Below are 18,734 nucleotides of genomic sequence, written 5' to 3' on the forward strand. Positions count from 1 at the left end.
GAAACCGTAGCAAAACGTTGCGCACCGTTTTGAACTTGAACATGCCCCTGGTCTAACCCCAATCAAACACACCTGCACAAGCTAATCAAGACATTTCAGATTACTAGAAAGCTACAGGCAGGTGAGTTTGATCAGGGTTGGAACTGAACTGTTTTCCTTGGATCTTTAAAACCCCATTTTACAGAGGTTGATTTTGCAGCAACACTTATTCGTTTTAGTTTTGTGCGCTTTGCTGTCTGTTTATCCTGACGCATCAATTCAGTGCATTTTCCAGCAGAGATCGCAGGCTGGGACGATGACGGCTCGAGTGTGTTTCTCGTTGACTGCTGTTTTTTTGTGTCTGTTCGGATACTTGAGCATAACTCATGCTATTCAAAGACGAACCACAGGTGAAAAGATGTTAATTTCATTACAGAACCTGAAAAAATGCAGAAATTAGTGACCCTCAGACTTTGAAAGTAATCAACGGTTTATGAATGAGTAGTAGGATTTAAAACCCTTTTGATTTGAAGCAGACAAATATGTATAATGTTTGTATTTTGGTTTGAGACCTATTGCGCAAACCCCAGATTTACAAATCCTGAAACCGCACTCCCTGGCCTCCCCTAATGATCCTTTTGAATTCTCTAGTGGACGGTTTCTGTCCGGCGAGGCTGACGGTCGTGCCGTCCCATCGAGGGTGTTCCTCTGATGAAGACTGCCCTGGAGGGCACAAATGCTGTCGATTTGACTGTGGGCCTGTTTGCGTGCTGCCCGTTTTCAGTGAGTTTCAGTTAATAATGCATGTTAAGGCTAAAAAAAACCCCACATACACGTAACGCACTGAATTCAATGTAAGTTCTAAGCAGAGACTTTGCCTTTTTGTTGTCGTCCCCTAAAGTCAGCTTGAATTCATCCCTTAGGATGGTTTTAAGGACAGGATGGCTTTACAAAATAAAAAATACTTCGAACAGTGGTTCCAGTCCTGGGGACCCCCTGTCCTGCACACTTTGCATGTCCAACCCCCCCTATTTAAAATGCCTGATTGTGATCATCAGCTTGTCAGGAGTGCGATCCATGAACTTGACTAACAAGTTGATGATCTCAATCAGGTGTGTTAAATAAGGGAGACATGCAAAATGTGCAGAGCAAAGGGCTAGAATTGAGAACCACTGTCTTGGAATATATTCATTCTGTAGGTAAAATTGCTATTCATGCTTTGACGGTTTTGTTGTATGATTTGAGGATCCCTGGTCCATAAGCACAAACTAAAGCTGACTATCTGTGTTCACGCAGTGAAGCCGGGTCAGTGTCCCATACCGGAAATGATTCCACTGTGTGCTAAAAGCTGTTTCCATGATGGCCAGTGTCCTGACACACAGAAATGTTGCCCAACCACCGGTGGCTTTGCATGCAGTGAACCACGTGGTCAGGAAAGAGGTCAGGCAAGTTGTCAAGGAAGCGGCTCTGGTCAGGGCGCCGGACAGGGAAGCGGTTATGGCCAGGGCGCCGGAGCGGGACAGGGAAGCGGTTATGGCCAGGGCGCCGGAGCGGGACAGGGTAGCGGCATTGGTTTGGGCCAGGGAAGCGGTTATGGCCAGGGAAGTGGCCAGGGAAGCGGTTATGGCCAGGGTGCAGGAGCGGGACAGGGAAGCGGCATTGGTTCGGGACAGGGAAGCGGTTATGGCCAGGGAAGTGGCCAGGGAAGCGGTTATGGCCAGGGTGCAGGAGCGGGACAGGGAAGCGGTTATGGCCAGGGCGCCGGAGCGGGACAGGGTAGCGGCATTGGTTTGGGACAGGGAAGCGGTTATGGCCAGGGAAGTGGCCAGGGAAGCGGTTATGGCCAGGGCGCCGGAGCGGGACAGGGAAGCGGCATTGGTTCGGGACAGGGAAGCGGTTATGGCCAGGGCGCCGGAGCGGGACAGGGAAGCGGTTATGGCCAGGGTGCCGGAGCGGGACAGGGAAGCGGTTATGGCCAGGGCGCCGGAGCGGGACAGGGAAGCGGTTATGGCCAGGGAAGTGGACAGGGAAGCGGTTATGGCCAGGGAAGTGGCCAGGGAAGCGGTTATGGCCAGGGAAGTGGCCAGGGAAGCGGTTATGGCCAGGGAAGTGGCCAGGGAAGCGGTTCTGGCCAGGGTGCAGGAGCGGGACAGGGAAGCGGTTATGGCCAGGGCGCCGGAGCGGGACAGGGAAGCGGAGCTGGTCAGGGAAGTGGCCAGGGAAGCGGTTATGGCCAGGGCGCCGGAGCGGGACAGGGAAGCGGTTATGGCCAGGGAAGTGGCCAGGGAAGCGGTTATGGCCAGGGTGCAGGAGCGGGACAGGGAAGCGGTTATGGTCAGGGTGCAGGAGCGGGACAGGGAAGCGGTTATGGTCAGGGCGCCGGAGCGGGACAGGGAAGCGGTTATGGCCAGGGCGCCGGAGCGGGACAGGGAAGCGAATATGGCCAGGGCGCCGGAGCGGGACAGGGAAGCGGTTATGGCCAGGGCGCCGGAGCGGGACAGGGAAGCGGCGCTGGACAGGGAAGCGGCGCTGGACAGGGAAGCGGAGCTGGACAGGGAAGCGGAGCTGGACAGGGAAGTGGCCAGGGCGCTGGAGCTGGTCAGGGAAGCGGGGCTGGTCAGGGCGCTGGAGCTGGTCAGGGAAGCGGAGCTGGACAGGGAAGCGGTCAGGGCGCTGGAGCTGGACAGGGAAGCGGTCAGGGCGCTGGAGCTGGACAGGGAAGCGGTCAGGGCGCTGGAGCTGGACAGGGAAGCGGAGCTGGACAGGGAAGTGGTCAGGGTGCTGGAGCTGGACAGGGAAGTGGTCAGGGCGCTGGAGCTGGACAGGGAAGCGGAGCTGGACAGGGAAGTGGTCAGGGTGCTGGAGCTGGACAGGGAAGCGGAGCTGGACAGGGAAGTGGTCAGGGCGCTGGAGCTGGACAGGGAAGCGGAGCTGGACAGGGAAGTGGTCAGGGCGCTGGAGCTGGTCAGGGAAGCGGAGCTGGACAGGGAAGTGGCCAGGCAAGCGGAGCTGGACAGGGAAGCGGAGCTGGACAGGGAAGTGGCCAGGGCGCTGGAGCTGGTCAGGGAAGCGGGGCTGGTCAGGGCGCTGGAGCTGGTCAGGGAAGCGGGGCTGGTCAGGGCGCTGGAGCTGGTCAGGGAAGCGGGGCTGGACAGGGAAGCAGTCAGGGCGCTGGAGCTGGACAGGGAAGCGGCCAGGGCGCTGGAGCTGGACAGGGAAGCGGAGCTGGACAGGGAAGCGGCCAGGGCGCTGGAGCTGGACAGGGCGCTGGAGCTGGTCAGGGCGCTGGAACTGGTCAGGGAAGTGGACAGGGAAGCGGAGCAGGTCAGGGCGCTGGAGCTGGCCAGGGAAGCGGAGCTGGTCAGGGCGCTGGAGCTGGTCAGGGAAGTGGAAAGGGAAGCGGAGCTGGACAGGGAAGTGGCCAGGGAGCTGGAGCTGGTCAGGGCGCTGGGGCTGGTCAGGGCGCTGGGGCTGGTCAGGGCGCTGGGGCTGGTCAGGGCGCTGGAGCTGGTCAGGGCGCTGGGGCTGGTCAGGGAAGCGGAGCTGGTCAGGGAAGCGGAGCTGGACAGGGCGCTGGAGCTGGTCATGGAGCTGGACAGGGCGCTGGAGCTGGTCATGGAGCTGGACAGGGCGCTGGAGCTGGACAGGGAAGTGGTCAGGGCGCTGGAGCTGGACAGGGAAGCGGTCAGGGCGCTGGAGCTGGACAGGGAAGCGGTCAGGGCACTGGAGCTGGACAGGGAAGCGGAGCTGGACAGGGAAGTGGTCAGGGCGCTGGAGCTGGACAGGGAAGCGGAGCTGGACAGGGAAGTGGTCAGGGTACTGGAGCTGGACAGGGAAGTGGTCAGGGTACTGGAGCTGGTCAGGGAAGCGGAGCTGGACAGGGAAGTGGCCAGGCAAGCGGAGCTGGACAGGGAAGTGGCCACGGCGCTGGAGCTGGTCAGGGAAGCGGGGCTGGTCAGGGCGCTGGAGCTGGTCAGGGAAGCGGGGCTGGTCAGGGCGCTGGAGCTGGTCAGGGAAGCGGGGCTGGACAGGGAAGCGGTCAGGGCGCTGGAGCTGGACAGGGAAGCGGGGCTGGACAGGGAAGCGGCCAGGGCGCTGGAGCTGGACAGGGAAGCGGAGCCGGACAGGGAAGCGGCCAGGGCGCTGGAGCTGGACAGGGAAGCGGAGCTGGACAGGGAAGCGGTCAGGGCGCTGGAGCTGGACAGGGAAGCGGAGCCGGACAGGGAAGCGGTCAGGGCGCTGGAGCTGGACAGGGAAGCGGAGCCGGACAGGGAAGCGGTCAGGGCGCTGGAGCTGGACAGGGAAGCGGAGCTGGACAGGGAAGCGGTCAGGGCGCTGGAGCTGGACAGGGAAGCGGAGCTGGACAGGGAAGCGGTCAGGGCGCTGGAGCTGGACAGGGAAGCGGTCAGGGCGCTGGAGCTGGACAGGGAAGCGGAGCTGGACAGGGAAGCGGCCAGGGAAGCGGAGCTGGACAGGGAAGCGGCCATGGAAGCGGAGCTGGACAGGGAAGCGGCCATGGAAGCGGAGCTGGACGGGGAAGCGGCCATGGAAGAGGAGCTGGTCAAGGCGCAGGAGCTGGTGAGGGCGCTGCTCAGGGAAGCGGCCAGGGCGCAGGACATGGCAGCGGTGCTGGACAGGGATGCGGCCGAGGGAATTGTCATGGATGTGGCCAAGGTCAATGTTGTGGTCAGGGACATGTTAATGGTAATTTAGCATAATATTTTCTGGAGATCTTTTCCACTCCTTCATTCAAATGGCATGTTTTCCCTTTTTGCTCATGTGGTTTAGAATTTCTGTCTCTACCACCTCAAATTAAAAAAAAATAAAACTGCTTGATTTGAAAAGTTTGTTTGGTGTCATTTGCCTGTTTTCTCATAACCGCTTTCGGGCATCAGTGCTGTAAGTTCCTCTCCCTGAGTACTGGACAATTAGGTTTTATTTTTTTGACTCCAATTTAAACTTTTTGTATTAAACTTTATTCTTGGCAGAGCTGAATAGTCTGTAGCCATTACTCCAGTCAGAATTCATTATATTATGCCGATTTGGTGCTCTAGAAACATTTCATGAATGCTGAAAACTGTTTGGGTGCAAGCAATACTTCCATAAGCTCTTGTGATTCTTCTAAGGCAATATGTTAAAGACAGCATGTTTCTAAGGCTACGTCCACATGAAACCGGAAAGATGGCGTGTTCAGCTTTATCCACTCTGGGATCCGCTTTCAAAAAATTGTGGTTTCACCTTCCGAAAACACTGGATCTGTGTGGATGACATTCCTATCCGATAAAAAAAAAAAAATTGTGCCTCTTCACAGAAACGTGTGGACGGGGCCTAAGAGACGTTGATTCTTAAACCATTGTTTTTGTATAGGAATAGCTTAACAGGTGTTACAGGTCAAAAACTTATTGTGGACCTGTGGATTTCAAATCGGAATAAAGCCTGGCGTATTTGTGAAAATATACTGTTTAAACAAAGTAAAAGAGGCTCTATTTAAAATGTTTCATGGTAGGGGTGTCGCGATATAACTGTGATATTCAAAGTAACGATTATTGATAGTGTTAATTTAGTGTGTGACAATATACCGGTATTGGCAACAACCCCAATATTTAAAATGAACCGTTCTCTTATGATAACCCCACATGTAAATACTCCAGCGCCACAACCTGGTTGAGCTCCCAGGCGGCAGTATTGTGCCTTAACGCTGACACCTGTCACACAAGAAGACGACGCAGCCACTCTGAGGAGAGTCGAGTTCATCAGAGTAAATTGCCCTTATTTTGCTAGTCCTAGACTGGGAAATGTTATATTAACCTGTTAACAGCGGTTTTCTGTGTTCATACATTTAAGTAAAGGGTGATTATTTAATCAGTACCACATTTTCGTTACTCGTTTTTGTATTTGTAATCATGTGCGTAGTCACACTTTATTTCGTTGTTCAAAACTATTAACAGTTACTTGATTAAAACTGATCTTGAAAAACTGAGCAAACACATTACTACATTAAACTTGTAAAATGTTAAGTTGATCGCAGTGCCATGCACTTAATGCCTCATATGCAGTCATTATTTAATAAGGTTCATTAGTTAACATATATAAATAACATAATATTGAACAATATTTCCACCGCATTTATTAATCTTAGTTCATGTTAATCTCAGCATTATGCATTATTAAAATCTCAAGTTGTGTTTGTAAACATTAAAGTACTGTGAACTAACATGAATGACTCTATATTTATTAACTTTAACAAAGATTAACAAATTGAGTAATGTATTGTTCACCGTTCATTCGTGTTAGTTAATACGTTAATGTTAACAAAACATCTTATTGTAAAGTGTTACCATTAATATTTATTCATCATACTGTTGAACTTGGCAGTATTTTCTCTCTTATTTCATAGGAGCTTCAAAGATGATGGAGAAAGTCAGTCTTGTGTCCTGCATTTATCCTTGTTCGTTGGGTGAAAAAGAAAAACTCAATAAACAAAGTAAAAAAAATGTGACTATCTTTTTCCCCCTACAAGGTTTCTATAGATATCACAGTATCGAGGCCACAATAATCGTGATATAAAAAAAATAAAATATCTTGACAGCCCTATTTCATGGTACATGTGGCTAAAGTGTGTTAGAGATCTGGATCTTGATTATCCCTGCGATTCGTTTGCTCAATGGAAAAGGAGTATATATTACCCATGTATATTGTAATTTTTTTGTAATTGTAATTGTATGCAATTTAAATTTTTTTTTTTTTGGGGTGGATGTGCAAAATGTAATGAAAAAGAAAACGTATTACATTCCAGTTAAAGAATTTTGATACGAATGTGTTGAAATGAATGTGATAACTTTTCTTGTACATTTTTATTATTTTGGAAAAATTTAACATATAAGGTCAGGATCCAATCCAAATTTCATACATTTTCTTCAGGAGACTTTAGGACTAATGCACCAGTTTGGTGAACATTAATAAAAAAGCATACAAGGCTTGTAATGCATTTTTTTTTTTTTTTGGAGTATACAGTTGTTGATTACTGAATAAATGGTCTGCATACTTTTGTGCATTACTGTTGTAAATTTTGTTCTGGACAATTTTAAGAAAAGAAGAAGAATTCTCGGTCTGCGCAGCGCTGCATGAAGTTGAGCACACCTATTCATTTTGCAGTTGATAGTGTCGCCATAGAAATGCACAATCCTCTCGTAATTAGGCTAGCTTAATTTATGACATGTCTAGAACGCAGCATTCAGCTGGGCTGCGTTCAGCCCCAACAAAACGTTGCACAAGGTTTTTTAAACAGAAACGGTGATGCGTTGAACACACTGTTCTGATGACGCAAGAGTTGCAACTATGGCAGCTGAGAAGGCCATTATTTGTGTTCTTTGTGAAGAATTTTCGGAGCCATCTATTTAGCCTCACATACTGACTTTATTTGTAGTTCATACGGTTTTAATACCCTGTATTTTCTTTCTCATTTTTAGGAAAAGCATAATTACCATTGTTTATTTCTATACCAAATGTTATTCACTTGCAATGAAGCTAAAAATATAAACAACTACATCATTATGTTGATATGCTATATTTTTACAATAAAACTTATGACAAACATGTCTTCTAATATCCTCAGTTGTTACGTATACCGAGCTGCAACGAACACATTTGTACATTATTTTCCTTGAAGCCATTGTGCGAGTTCACTTTAATTCCACGTGCTTTGTATACATGTTGCTGCTGATTGGACTACAGTTCTGACACACCCACCAAACAAGAGAAAAAACTCATCTCAAACCCCGTTGCACACCGTTTCCAGGAAACATGACGTTCAACCCGGAAACCGTAGCAAAACGTTGCGCACCGTTTTGAACTTGAACATGCCCCTGGTCTAACCCCAATCAAACACACCTGCACAAGCTAATCAAGACATTTCAGATTACTAGAAAGCTACAGGCAGGTGAGTTTGATCAGGGTTGGAACTGAACTGTTTTCCTTGGATCTTTAAAACCCCATTTTACAGAGGTTGATTTTGCAGCAACACTTATTCGTTTTAGTTTTGTGCGCTTTGCTGTCTGTTTATCCTGACGCATCAATTCAGTGCATTTTCCAGCAGAGATCGCAGGCTGGGACGATGACGGCCCGAGTGTGGTTCTCGTTGACTGCTGTTTTTTTGTGTCTGTTCGGATACTTGAGCATAACTCATGCTATTCAAAGACGAACCACAGGTGAAAAGATGTTAATTTCATTACAGAACCTGAAAAAAAGCAGAAATTAGTGACCCTCAGTTTTGAAAGTAATCAACGGTTTATGAATAAGTAGTAGGATTTAAAACCCTTTTGATTTGAAGCAGACAAATATGTATAATGTTTGTTTTTTGGTTTGAGACCCATTGCGCAAACCCCAGATTTACAAATGCTGAAACCGCACTCCCTGGCCTCCCCTAATGATCCTTTCGAATTCTCTAGTGGACGGTTTCTGTCCGGCGAGGCTGACGGTCGTGCCGTCCCATCGAGGGTGTTCCTCTGAAGACTTATGAAGACACAAATGCTGTCGATTTGACTGTGAGCCTGTTTGCGTGCTGCCTGTTTTCCCCGCATACATGTAACGCTCTGAATTCAATGTAAGTTCTAAGCAGAGACTTTGCCTTTTTGTTTTTGTCCCCTAAAGTTGGTTTGAATTCATCCCATAGGATGGTTTTAAGGACAGGATGCCTTTACAAAACAAAGAAGAAGAATACTTCGAACAGTGGTTCCAGTCCTGGGGACCCCCTGCTCTGCACACTTTGCATGTCCCCCCCCTATTTAAAATGCCTGATTGTGATCATCAGCTTGTCAGGAGGACTAACAAGTTGATGATCTCAATCAGGCGTGTTAAATAAGGGAAACATGCAAAATATGCAGAACAAAGGGTCCCCAGGGACTGGAATTAAGAACCACTAACTTGGAATATAATTATTTCTGTAGGTAAAACTTGCTATTCATGTTTTGAATGTTTTGTTGTATAACGAAGTGGCATACTGTCTATATCAGGGTTCCTCAATCTTGCCCTGGAGGTCCAATGCTCTGCAGAAGTTGGCTCCAAACTGCACATGGATGCAGTTATGGCCAGGCTCTGGGTAAGGGAAGTTAGGACATTCAAGGGAATTTTTCAATTAAAAAAAGTTGCCATTGGTCACGATGGGGCGAATAACTACGCTCCCATTTTGAACGACACGAGCCACTTGTTTCAATGATGGCGTGAACATTTTACAAAAAGTCGTGGAATCTGCAAAATGGGCCACAGGCCCCATGCGGACATCTCCGGAGGCCTCAGGACCACTAGACCCCCGCTATCTTCAGAGTAAATGATGTTTTAGTAACATGGTTCGGGAAGAGTAAGTCAGATACTTAGCCTAATCAAGACTGGTGGACCACAATCAATACCATAGTATAAATACTGCTGACTTGCCTCTATCCATTGACAGTTAATCAACATTTTGGTCAGCTCGAATAGCACCGTATCTCAAAATAGAGATTCCTCGTCCGAGGACACATCTAGTTTTTCTCCGGTCCCATCGCCACAGCCAGCCTGCTCTAAGGTCACTCTTACCTGGCGTGTAGGGCTTGCATAGACTAGTCGAGTGATCGACTACAACCACTAGTTGGCGCTGTCGGAAACAATCGACTATTCCAGCATGCATTAACCATAATGCGTACAAAGAGTTTGCAAGTACGATGTGAATTTTAGGATTACAATATTGCGTGTAGCTGTTACTTTCTATCACCTTATCAATGTTACACGTAAAATTAAAATATGTAAATAGGAGTGTGCCTGAAGCAGAATTCCTTATTCGGAATGGCTCGAATAATGGCTTCAAAAATGAATAACAGACAAGGAATATTTCTGCCTGAATACTCTGCTTAAGCTGGCACAGTCCGAAGTTTGCTGGATAACAGGTGAGCCAGAAATCAATCAATCAATCAATCACCTTTATTTATATAGTGCTTTAAACAAAATACATTGCGTCAAAGCACTGAACAACATTCATTTGGAAAACAGTGTCTCAATAATGCGAAATGATAGTTAAGGCAGTTCATCATTGAATTCAGTGATGTCATCTCTGTTCAGTTAAATAGTGTCTGTGCATTTATTTGCATTCAAATCAATGATATCACTATAGATGAAGTGACCCCAACTAAGCAAGCCAGAGGCGACGGCGGCAAGAAACCGAAACTCCATCGGTGACAGAATGGAGAAAAAAACCTTGGGAGAAACCAGGCTCAGTTGGGGGGCCAGTTCTCCTCTGACCAGATGAAACCAGTAATTCAATTCCAGGCTGCAGCAAAGTCAGATTGTGCAGAAGAATCATCTGTTTCCTGTGGTCTTCTCCAGGTGGTCCTCTGAGACAAGGTCTTTACAGGGGATCTGTATCTGGGGCTCTAGTTGTCCTGGTCTCCGCTGTCTTTCTGGGCAGTAGAGGTCCTTTCTAGGTGCTGATCCACCATCTGGTCTGGATACGTACTGGATCCGGGCGACTGCAGTGACCCTCTGATCTGGATACAGACTGGATCTGGTGGCCACGGTGGCCTCGGAACAAGAGAGAAACAGACAAATATTAGCGTAGATGCCATTCTTCTAATGATGTAGCAAGTACATAGGGTGTTATGTGTAGTGTTTCCGGTTCAGGTTTACCTAATTAATGCAGCCTAAAAATCCTTTAACGGATTTGGATATTAAAAGCATATTAGTATGTTATGTGTATGCCAGGTTAAAGAGATGGGTCTTTAATCTAGATTTAAACTGCAAGAGTGTGTCTGCCTCCCGAACAATGTTAGGTAGGTTATTCCAGAGTTTAGGCGCCAAATAGGAAAAGGATCTGCCGCCCGCAGTTGATTTTGATATTATAGGTATTATCAAATTGCCTGAGTTTTGAGAACGTAGCGGACGTAGAGGAGTATAATGTAAAAGGAGCTCATTCAAATAATGAGGTGCTAAACCATTCAGGGCTTTATAAGTAATAAGCAATATTTTAAAATCTGTATGATGTTTGATAGGGAGCCAGTGCAGTGTGGACAGGACCGGGCTAATATGGTCAAACTTCCTGGTTCTAGTAAGAACTCTTGCTGCTGCATTTTGGACTAGCTGTAGTTTGTTTACGAAGCGTGCAGAACAACCACCCAATAAAGCATTACAATAGTCTAACCTTGAAGTCATAAATGCATGGATTAACATTTCTGCATTTGACATTGAGAGCATAGGCCGTAATTTAGATAAAGACTGTGTCTGTTCCCCGAACTAGAAAATACAAAAAACGTCCAAACCAAGTTAAGGTTAACAATTTAATTGAGGTTCAACAAATAAAAAACAAATGCAATATGGATAAACAAATGATAAAGATTGGCTTATTGAATATCAGATCCATTTCTACGAAAACACTTTTTGTAAATAATATGATAACTGATCATAATATAGATGTGCTCTGTTTGACAGAAACTTGGCTAAAACCTGCTGATTACATTATTTTAAATGAGTCCACCCCCCAAGATTACTGTTATAAACATGAGCCGCGTCTAAAAGGCAAAGGGGGAGGAGTTGCTTCAATTTATAACAACGTTTTCAGGATTTCTCAGAGGGCAGGCTTCAAGTATAACTCGTTTGAAGTAATGGTGCTTCATATAACATTATCCAGAGAAACCAATGTTAATGATAAATCCCGTTATGTTTGTACTGGCTACTGTATACAGGCCACCAGGGCACCACACAGACTTTATTAAAGAGTTTGGTGATTTTACATCCGAGTTAGTTCAGGCTGCAGATAAAGTTTTAATAGTTGGTGATTTTAATATCCATGTCGATAATGAAAAAGATGCATTGGGATCAGCATTTATAGACATTCTGAACTCTATTGGTGTTAGACAACATGTTTCAGGACCTACTCATTGTCGAAATCATACTCTAGATTTAATACTGTCACATGGAATTGATGTTGATAGTGTTGAAATTATTCAGCCAAGTGATGATATCTCAGATCATTATTTAGTTCTGTGTAAACTTCATATAGCCAAAATTGTAAATTCTACTTCTTGTTACAAGTATCGAAGAACCATCACTTCTACCACAAAAGACTGCTTTTTAAGTTATCTTCCTGATGTATCCAAATTCCTTAGCATATCCAAAACCTCAGAACAACTTGATGATGTAACAGAAACTATGGACTCTCTCTTTTCTAGCGCTTTAAATACAGTTGCTCCTTTACGCTTAAGGAAGGTTAAGGAAAACAGTTTGACACCATGGTATAATGAGCATACTCGCACCCTAAAGAGAGCAGCCCGAAAAATGGAGCGCAGCTGGAGGAAAACAAAACTAGAGGTATTTCATATTGCTTGGCGGGAAAGTAGCATATCCTATAGAAAAGCATTAAAAACTGCTAGATCTGATTACTTTTCTTCTCTTTTAGAAGAAAACAAACATAACCCCAGGTATTTATTCAATACAGTGGCTAAATTAACGAAAAATAAAGCCTCAACAAGTGTTGACATTTCCCAACACCACAACAGTAATGACTTTATGAACTACTTTACTTCTAAAATCGATACTATTAGAGATAAAATTGCAACCATTCAGCCGTCAGCTACAGTATCACATCAGACAGTGCACTATAGACCCCCTGAAGAACAGTTCCACTCATTCTCTACTATAGGATAGGAAGAATTGTATAAACTTGTTAAATCATCAAAACCAACATGTATGTTAGACCCTATACCATCTAAGCTCCTAAAAGAGGTGCTTCCAGAAGTCATAGGTCCTCTTCTGACTATTATTAATTCCTCATTGTCATTAGGATATGTCCCCAAAACCTTCAAACTGGCTGTTATTAAGCCTCTCATAAAAAAACCACAACTTGACCCCAGAGAACTTGTTAATTATAGACCAATCTCGAATCTCCCTTTTCTGTCCAAGATACTAGAAAAGGTGGTATCCTCACAATTATATTCCTTCTTAGAGAAAAATGGTATATGTGAGGATTTCCAGTCAGGATTTAGACCGTATCATAGTACTGAGACTGCTCTCCTTAGAGTTACAAATGATCTCTTCTTATCATCTGATCGTGGGTGTATCTCTCTATTAGTTTTATTGGATCTTAGTGCTGCGTTTGACACAATTGACCACAACATTCTTTTGCATAGACTTGAACACTTTGTTGGCATCAGTGGAATTGCATTAGCATGGTTTAAATCGTACTTGTATGACCGCCATCAGTTCGTAGCCGTGAATGAAGATGTATCATATCGATCACAAGTGCAGTATGGAGTACCTCAAGGCTCAGTACTAGGGCCGCTACTCTTCACGCTTTATATGATACCCTTGGGAGATATCATCAGGAAACATGGTGTTAGCTTTCAATGTTATGCTGATGATACTCAGCTCTATATTTCCTCTCAGCCCGGTGAAACACACCAATTTGAAAAACTAATGGAATGCATTGTCAATATAAAAAATTGGATGACGAGTAATTTCCTACTGCTAAATTCAGAAAAAACAGAGGTGTTAATCATAGGGCCTAAAAACTCTGCTTGTAATAACCTAGAACACTGTCTAAGACTTGATGGTTGCTCTGTCAATTCTTCGTCATCAGTTAGGAACCTTGGTGTGCTACTTGACCGCAATCTTTCCTTAGAAAGCCACGTTTCTAGCATTTGTAAAACTGCATTTTTCCATCTCAAAAATATATCTAAATTACGGCCTATGCTCTCAATGTCAAATGCAGAAATGTTAATCCATGCATTTATGACTTCAAGGTTAGACTATTGTAATGCTTTATTGGGTGGTTGTTCTGCACGCTTGGTAAACAAACTGCAGCTAGTCCAAAATGCAGCAGCAAGAGTTCTTACTAGAACCAGGAAGTATGACCATATTAGCCCGGTCCTGTCCACACTGCACTGGCTCCCTATCAAACATCGTATAGATTTTAAAATATTGCTTATTACTTATACAGCCCTGAATGGTTTAGCACCTCAGTATTTGAATGAGCTCCTTTTACATTATACTCCTCTACGTCCGCTACGTTCTCAAAACTCAGGCAATTTGATAATACCTAGAATATCAAAATCAACTGCGGGCGGCAGATCCTTTTCCTATTTGGCGCGTAAACTCTGGAATAACCTACCTAACATTGTTCGGGAGGCAGACACACTCTTGCAGTTTAAATCTAGATTAAAGACCCATCTCTTTAACCTGGCATACACATACTAATATGCTTTTAATATCCAAATCCGTTAAAGGATTTTTAGGCTGCATTAATTAGGTAAACCAGAACTGGAAACACTTCACATTACACCGTACTTTCTACATCATTAGAAGAATGGCATCTACGCTAATATTTGTCTGTTTCTCTCTTGTTCCGAGGCCACCGTGGCCACCAGATCCAGTCTGTATCCAGATCAGAGGGTCACTGCAGTCACCCGGATCCAGTACGTATCCAGACCAGATGGTGGATCAGCACCTAGAAAGGACCTCTACTGACCTGAAAGACAGCGGAGACCAGGACAACTACAGCCCCAGATACAGATCCCCTGTAAATACCTTGTCTCAGAGGACCACCAGGACAAGACCACAGGAAACAGATGATTCTTCTGCACAATCTGACTTTGCTGCAGCCTGGAATTGAACTACTGGTTTCGTCTGGTCAGAGGAGAACTGCCCCCCAACTGAGCCTGGTTTCTCACAAGGTTTTTTTCTCCATTCTGTCACCGATGTTGTTTCGGTTCCTTGCCGCTGTCGCCTCTCACTTGCTTAGTTGGGGTCACTTCATCTACAGCGATATCATTGACTTGATTCCAAATAAATGCACAGACACTATTTAAATTGAACAGAGATGACATCACTGAATTCAATGATGAACTGCCTTTTAACTATCATTTTGCATTATTGAGACACTGTTTTCCAAATGAATGTTGTTCAGTGCTTTCACGCAATGTATTTTGTTTAAAGCACCATATAAATAAAGGTGATTGATTGATTGATATCTAGGTGAAAGAGTCTCTATGTGCTGAGAATTAACTGACCTCTGTGACAGGAGGCAGCTAGCAGACGGTCGGTTTAGCCAGTCTGTCTGCTTCCTGACCTGGGCCCCAGTTAGTCAAGTATAAACACTAAGACTATTTTCCATATTTCTAGAGAGAAGAGTGGCGCCACCCCAGGAGGGATGAAGACCATCTGTTTTAAACAGGTCAGGTCTGCCCCAAAAGCTCGTCCAATTGTCTATGAAACCTATGTTATTCTGTGGGCACCATTTAGACATCCAGCCATTGAGTGATGACAATCTGCTATGCATCTCATCACCATGGTAAGCAGGGAGGGGACCAGAGCATATTACAGTGTCTGACATCATGCTTGCAAGTTCACACACCTCTTTAATGTTATTTTTAGTGATCTCCAAATGGCGAAGTCGAACATCATTAGCGCCGGCATGAATAACAATCTTACTGTATTTACGTTTAGCATTAGCCAGCACTTTTAAATTTGCCAAGATGTCAGGCGCTCTGGCTCCCGGTAAACATTTGACTATGGTGGCTGGTGTCTCTATATTCACGTTCCATACAATAGAATCACCAATAACTAGAGCACTTTCATCAGGTTTCTCAGTGGGTGCATCACTGAGTGGAGAGAACCTGTTTAATGTTTTGATCGGAACAGAAGAGCGGTGTTTTGACCCACGACTACGCTGCCTCACCGTCACCCAGTACTGTCCTCAATTAAAGTTTGGATGCGTGTCTCTAATTCTGAAATCTTCTCTGTCAGCCTATTTCCCTGCATTTATCACATGTGAATCCCTCATCAGCGACAGAGATAGATAAACTGTACATGTGGCAAGAGGTGCAAATAACAATAGCAGGTGAAGCCATTACTCACCGTGCTTGATGAAATATTCTTACTGCGGTTGTTTGATGAACTTGTGAAAAACTGCAGCGTGAGAGAGGAGAGGAGAAAAGAAAACGCTAATGACAAGCTAACGAGTGCTAACGCTTTGCAGGTGTACTGCACTCACGGAAAAGTGAACGATCAAAGTTAATCTGATAAGATTGATCGATAATATCAGAAATATGGTGTGAATTAAGTTATATTTTACAACTTAAAAAGAGAAAAGAAAAAAACAGAGTGATAGTAAGAAAGATTATAGAGAAAAAAAAATAAAATAAAAACAGCTACACGGAGTTACGATTAGCTACAGAAGGCCAACAGGAAGTAGAGAAAACACTGTCCAACAGCGACACCAACAGGCAGGAGGCTGATATTCAGAGCAATATTATACAGAGACCGATAAAGTTACGAGTGTGAAGTGAATCACCGTAAACTTTGAGTGAAAAGAGCGCAAATCAAATACCGCATTGCTGTTGTCTCTCCGTGCATCTCTCAGAAATCGGAGCTTGGCGAGAATAATATCACCTATAATAAAACATCATCCACGTTCTATTGTATATATTTAAAAGGCAATGCTTTAAACCTTAGGCTATGATATGATACGAATGAATGGATTAACCACAGCGTGCTCACCAATTAAACAGCAGCGCTGCACGTCTCAGTCTCTCAAAAAACAAACCAGTTCTCTCTCTCAGCAGGCTAATAATCACCTTAGGTACAGATACATTTTCTATTTGGCCTTTATATTTTGCTGGTTTTCATGGCACACGCACACTTGATACAGTGAACAGGAACGCCTTTTGTTGCCTCTCTACTTTAAAAAAAGTATTTTTGTTACTTCCCCTTCTGACCCCTAGATGCTGAGGGATTGTAACAATTGGGGGCTCGTCCAGAATCCCTCTGTCAAATTTAGTTGTGTATTAAACCACAATGCTTCCTGATTCTACAGGATATTGGTTCATCGCAGTCCTTATTGAAAGAGATACTTCCCTTTTCGCAGAACTCTGACACAGTTTCTGACATTGTCCTTTGTGGTATTGAGACTAAATTTAAATCGTGTTCCACCCATCAAGTTCCCGGAATGTCTGACTTTGAACACACTCCAAGGTTAACCATCCCAGTCACAAAGTTGTTGTTTTTGAAAGGGGTAGGTCTTGTGTTGGGGAATGAGCTAGCAGGTGGCCAGGTTTTCCCCAGACCTATAGAGGTGAGCAAAGGAAATGGCAGTGACGCTAACAATTTCATTTAGTCTCTACCCATCTTTTCGGCATGTGCAGTGGCACACCAGTAGGTGGAAATGTGGAGACAGTGTGGAACTTGCTTTCTCACCTTGATATCTCCTTAATCTCTCAAATCAGAGCATACTAAGCCTGAAATTAGTGAGACACAATGTAAGTAAAAACACTCGAAACTTGACATTGTTAAAGCCCAGTTAAGCGGTGTGCAGAAAATGGACCCTTTCCTCGTTAAGCATTCTGATGTAGTGTCAACTTTTGGGAAAGTGCCTGAGGGCCAAATTGCTTGCTTCAGTGATAGTGGTGAGCTACCATAGAAGTGGAAGCCCATTTGTAATTTTTCTGATTGTGACAACCAACAAGTAGTACAGACCACCATGTAACGTCCTTTGAAATGTGACTGTTTGCATGTGAAAATGTTCCAGGACCATACTTGGATTGTATTGGTTGTTTCTTGAATCATTAATCTTTGACTTCACTTGCCTTGTGCCAACCACTGTCATTCATGCAATGTAAAAAAAAAAAGTCACGTGAGCTTATATATATATTGGTATTTAAATGCCATTATTCCTGAATTTGTTTCATTGTTGTTCACAGATGTGGGTGTGGTTGAATATCCTTTTTGTGTTTTTGCTTTGCTACTCTTCAGGGCAAATCATCACTGCCTGTAGCTCGTTTGTGAGCATGCCTGAAGACCAAGAGGATTTAAGGGCAATGTACACCCCTGCCTGATGACACGCTTCTCCCCTGCTCCAGTCTGAACCTTGTGCTAGCTTTTCGTTCAGATGATAGTTGTGTTTAGCAGTGGTAAATTTGTTTCTGCATGGACTGTTAATGGATATTGTTCCAGGTTGTGACTGAGCAAAAGGTATTGTGGCTCTTTTGTATTAAGTGATTCTAGTCTGTGTGCTAAGAGGGATGCTGTAGGGGGAGAGTGCCCCTTTCTTTTTCTATTGTATTTTATTGTATTCTATTGTATATTTTTTGTTGCCTCTGTTTTTGTATAGCAAGGGAGGTGAGGGAAGTTGGCTGTATTTTTCTTTTCTTTAATTTAAGGTTAGTTAGAGCTCTTAAATTTAGTGGAGTTTTTTTTTTGTTATTTTAGGCCTTGCCCTCCCCTGAGCCTTTGCTCCCATTTATATTGTATTCTTTTGTCTTGTAAATAAAATATATTTTTGTGTGTATATATATATCTCAACGGGCGTCCTCTTCACTCTGAGACAGAGGATTGAAGTGTGTTCTTGCTTTTTGTATCTTCTTCACGGTTTTTATCTTTTTGTTACTTCCCCTTCGGACCCCTAGACACTTGAGGGGATCTTAACAATTGGCAAGGCGGACAGTGTTAATCGTTTATTGACTCAAAGTAAAATTATTTCTCTGGCTACGAAAAATTATTTTACTAAAACATTACTCCCTGAGCATATAACGAAACCGGTACGTTAAAGTGACCTCATCCTGTGAGCAGCGAACACAGAGTGTGAATCAGAGAGCTGCACGGGTCCGATTTTGTAAATCCGCACCCGCCTGTACCCGCAGTGCTTAAAACCGCAACCGACCCGTTTTCCGACAGCAGCACTAATTAAATTCCGCACCCGACCCGCTTAAAATAGAACCGACAGCCGACCCGCAACTGAAATC

At 44.7% G+C, this 18,734-nt stretch overlaps 1 protein-coding gene across 1 annotated transcript; it reads left to right on the forward strand.

The window, feature by feature from the left end:
• Positions 1–128: 128 nt before the first annotated feature.
• LOC127953041 (fibroin heavy chain-like) lies at positions 129–17,828 on the forward strand. The gene is made up of 4 exons (XM_052551935.1): positions 129–389; positions 631–762; positions 1,276–3,408; positions 17,746–17,828. Exons 1-4 carry the CDS (start codon positions 296–298, stop codon positions 17,826–17,828), a joined length of 2,442 nt encoding a protein of 813 aa, XP_052407895.1. The 5' UTR covers positions 129–295.
• The last annotated feature ends 906 nt before the right edge of the window (positions 17,829–18,734 follow it).

The sequence above is a fragment of the Carassius gibelio genome, chromosome B3, assembly GCF_023724105.1.
Source record: "Carassius gibelio isolate Cgi1373 ecotype wild population from Czech Republic chromosome B3, carGib1.2-hapl.c, whole genome shotgun sequence".
In the NCBI taxonomy this organism is placed as follows: Eukaryota; Metazoa; Chordata; class Actinopteri; order Cypriniformes; family Cyprinidae; genus Carassius; species Carassius gibelio.

Excerpts from the sequence above, each read along its gene's own strand:
- LOC127953041 (XM_052551935.1), top strand. The coding sequence starts at position 296 with ATGACGGCTCGAGTGTGTTTCTCGTTGACTGCTGTTTTTTTGTGTCTG. Across the intron at positions 763-1,275 it reads TTGCGTGCTGCCCGTTTTCA|TGAAGCCGGGTCAGTGTCCC; the intron begins GTGAGTTTCAGT and ends GTGTTCACGCAG. Across the intron at positions 3,409-17,745 it reads ACAGGGAAGTGGCCAGGGAG|GGCAAATCATCACTGCCTGT; the intron begins CTGGAGCTGGTC and ends GCTACTCTTCAG.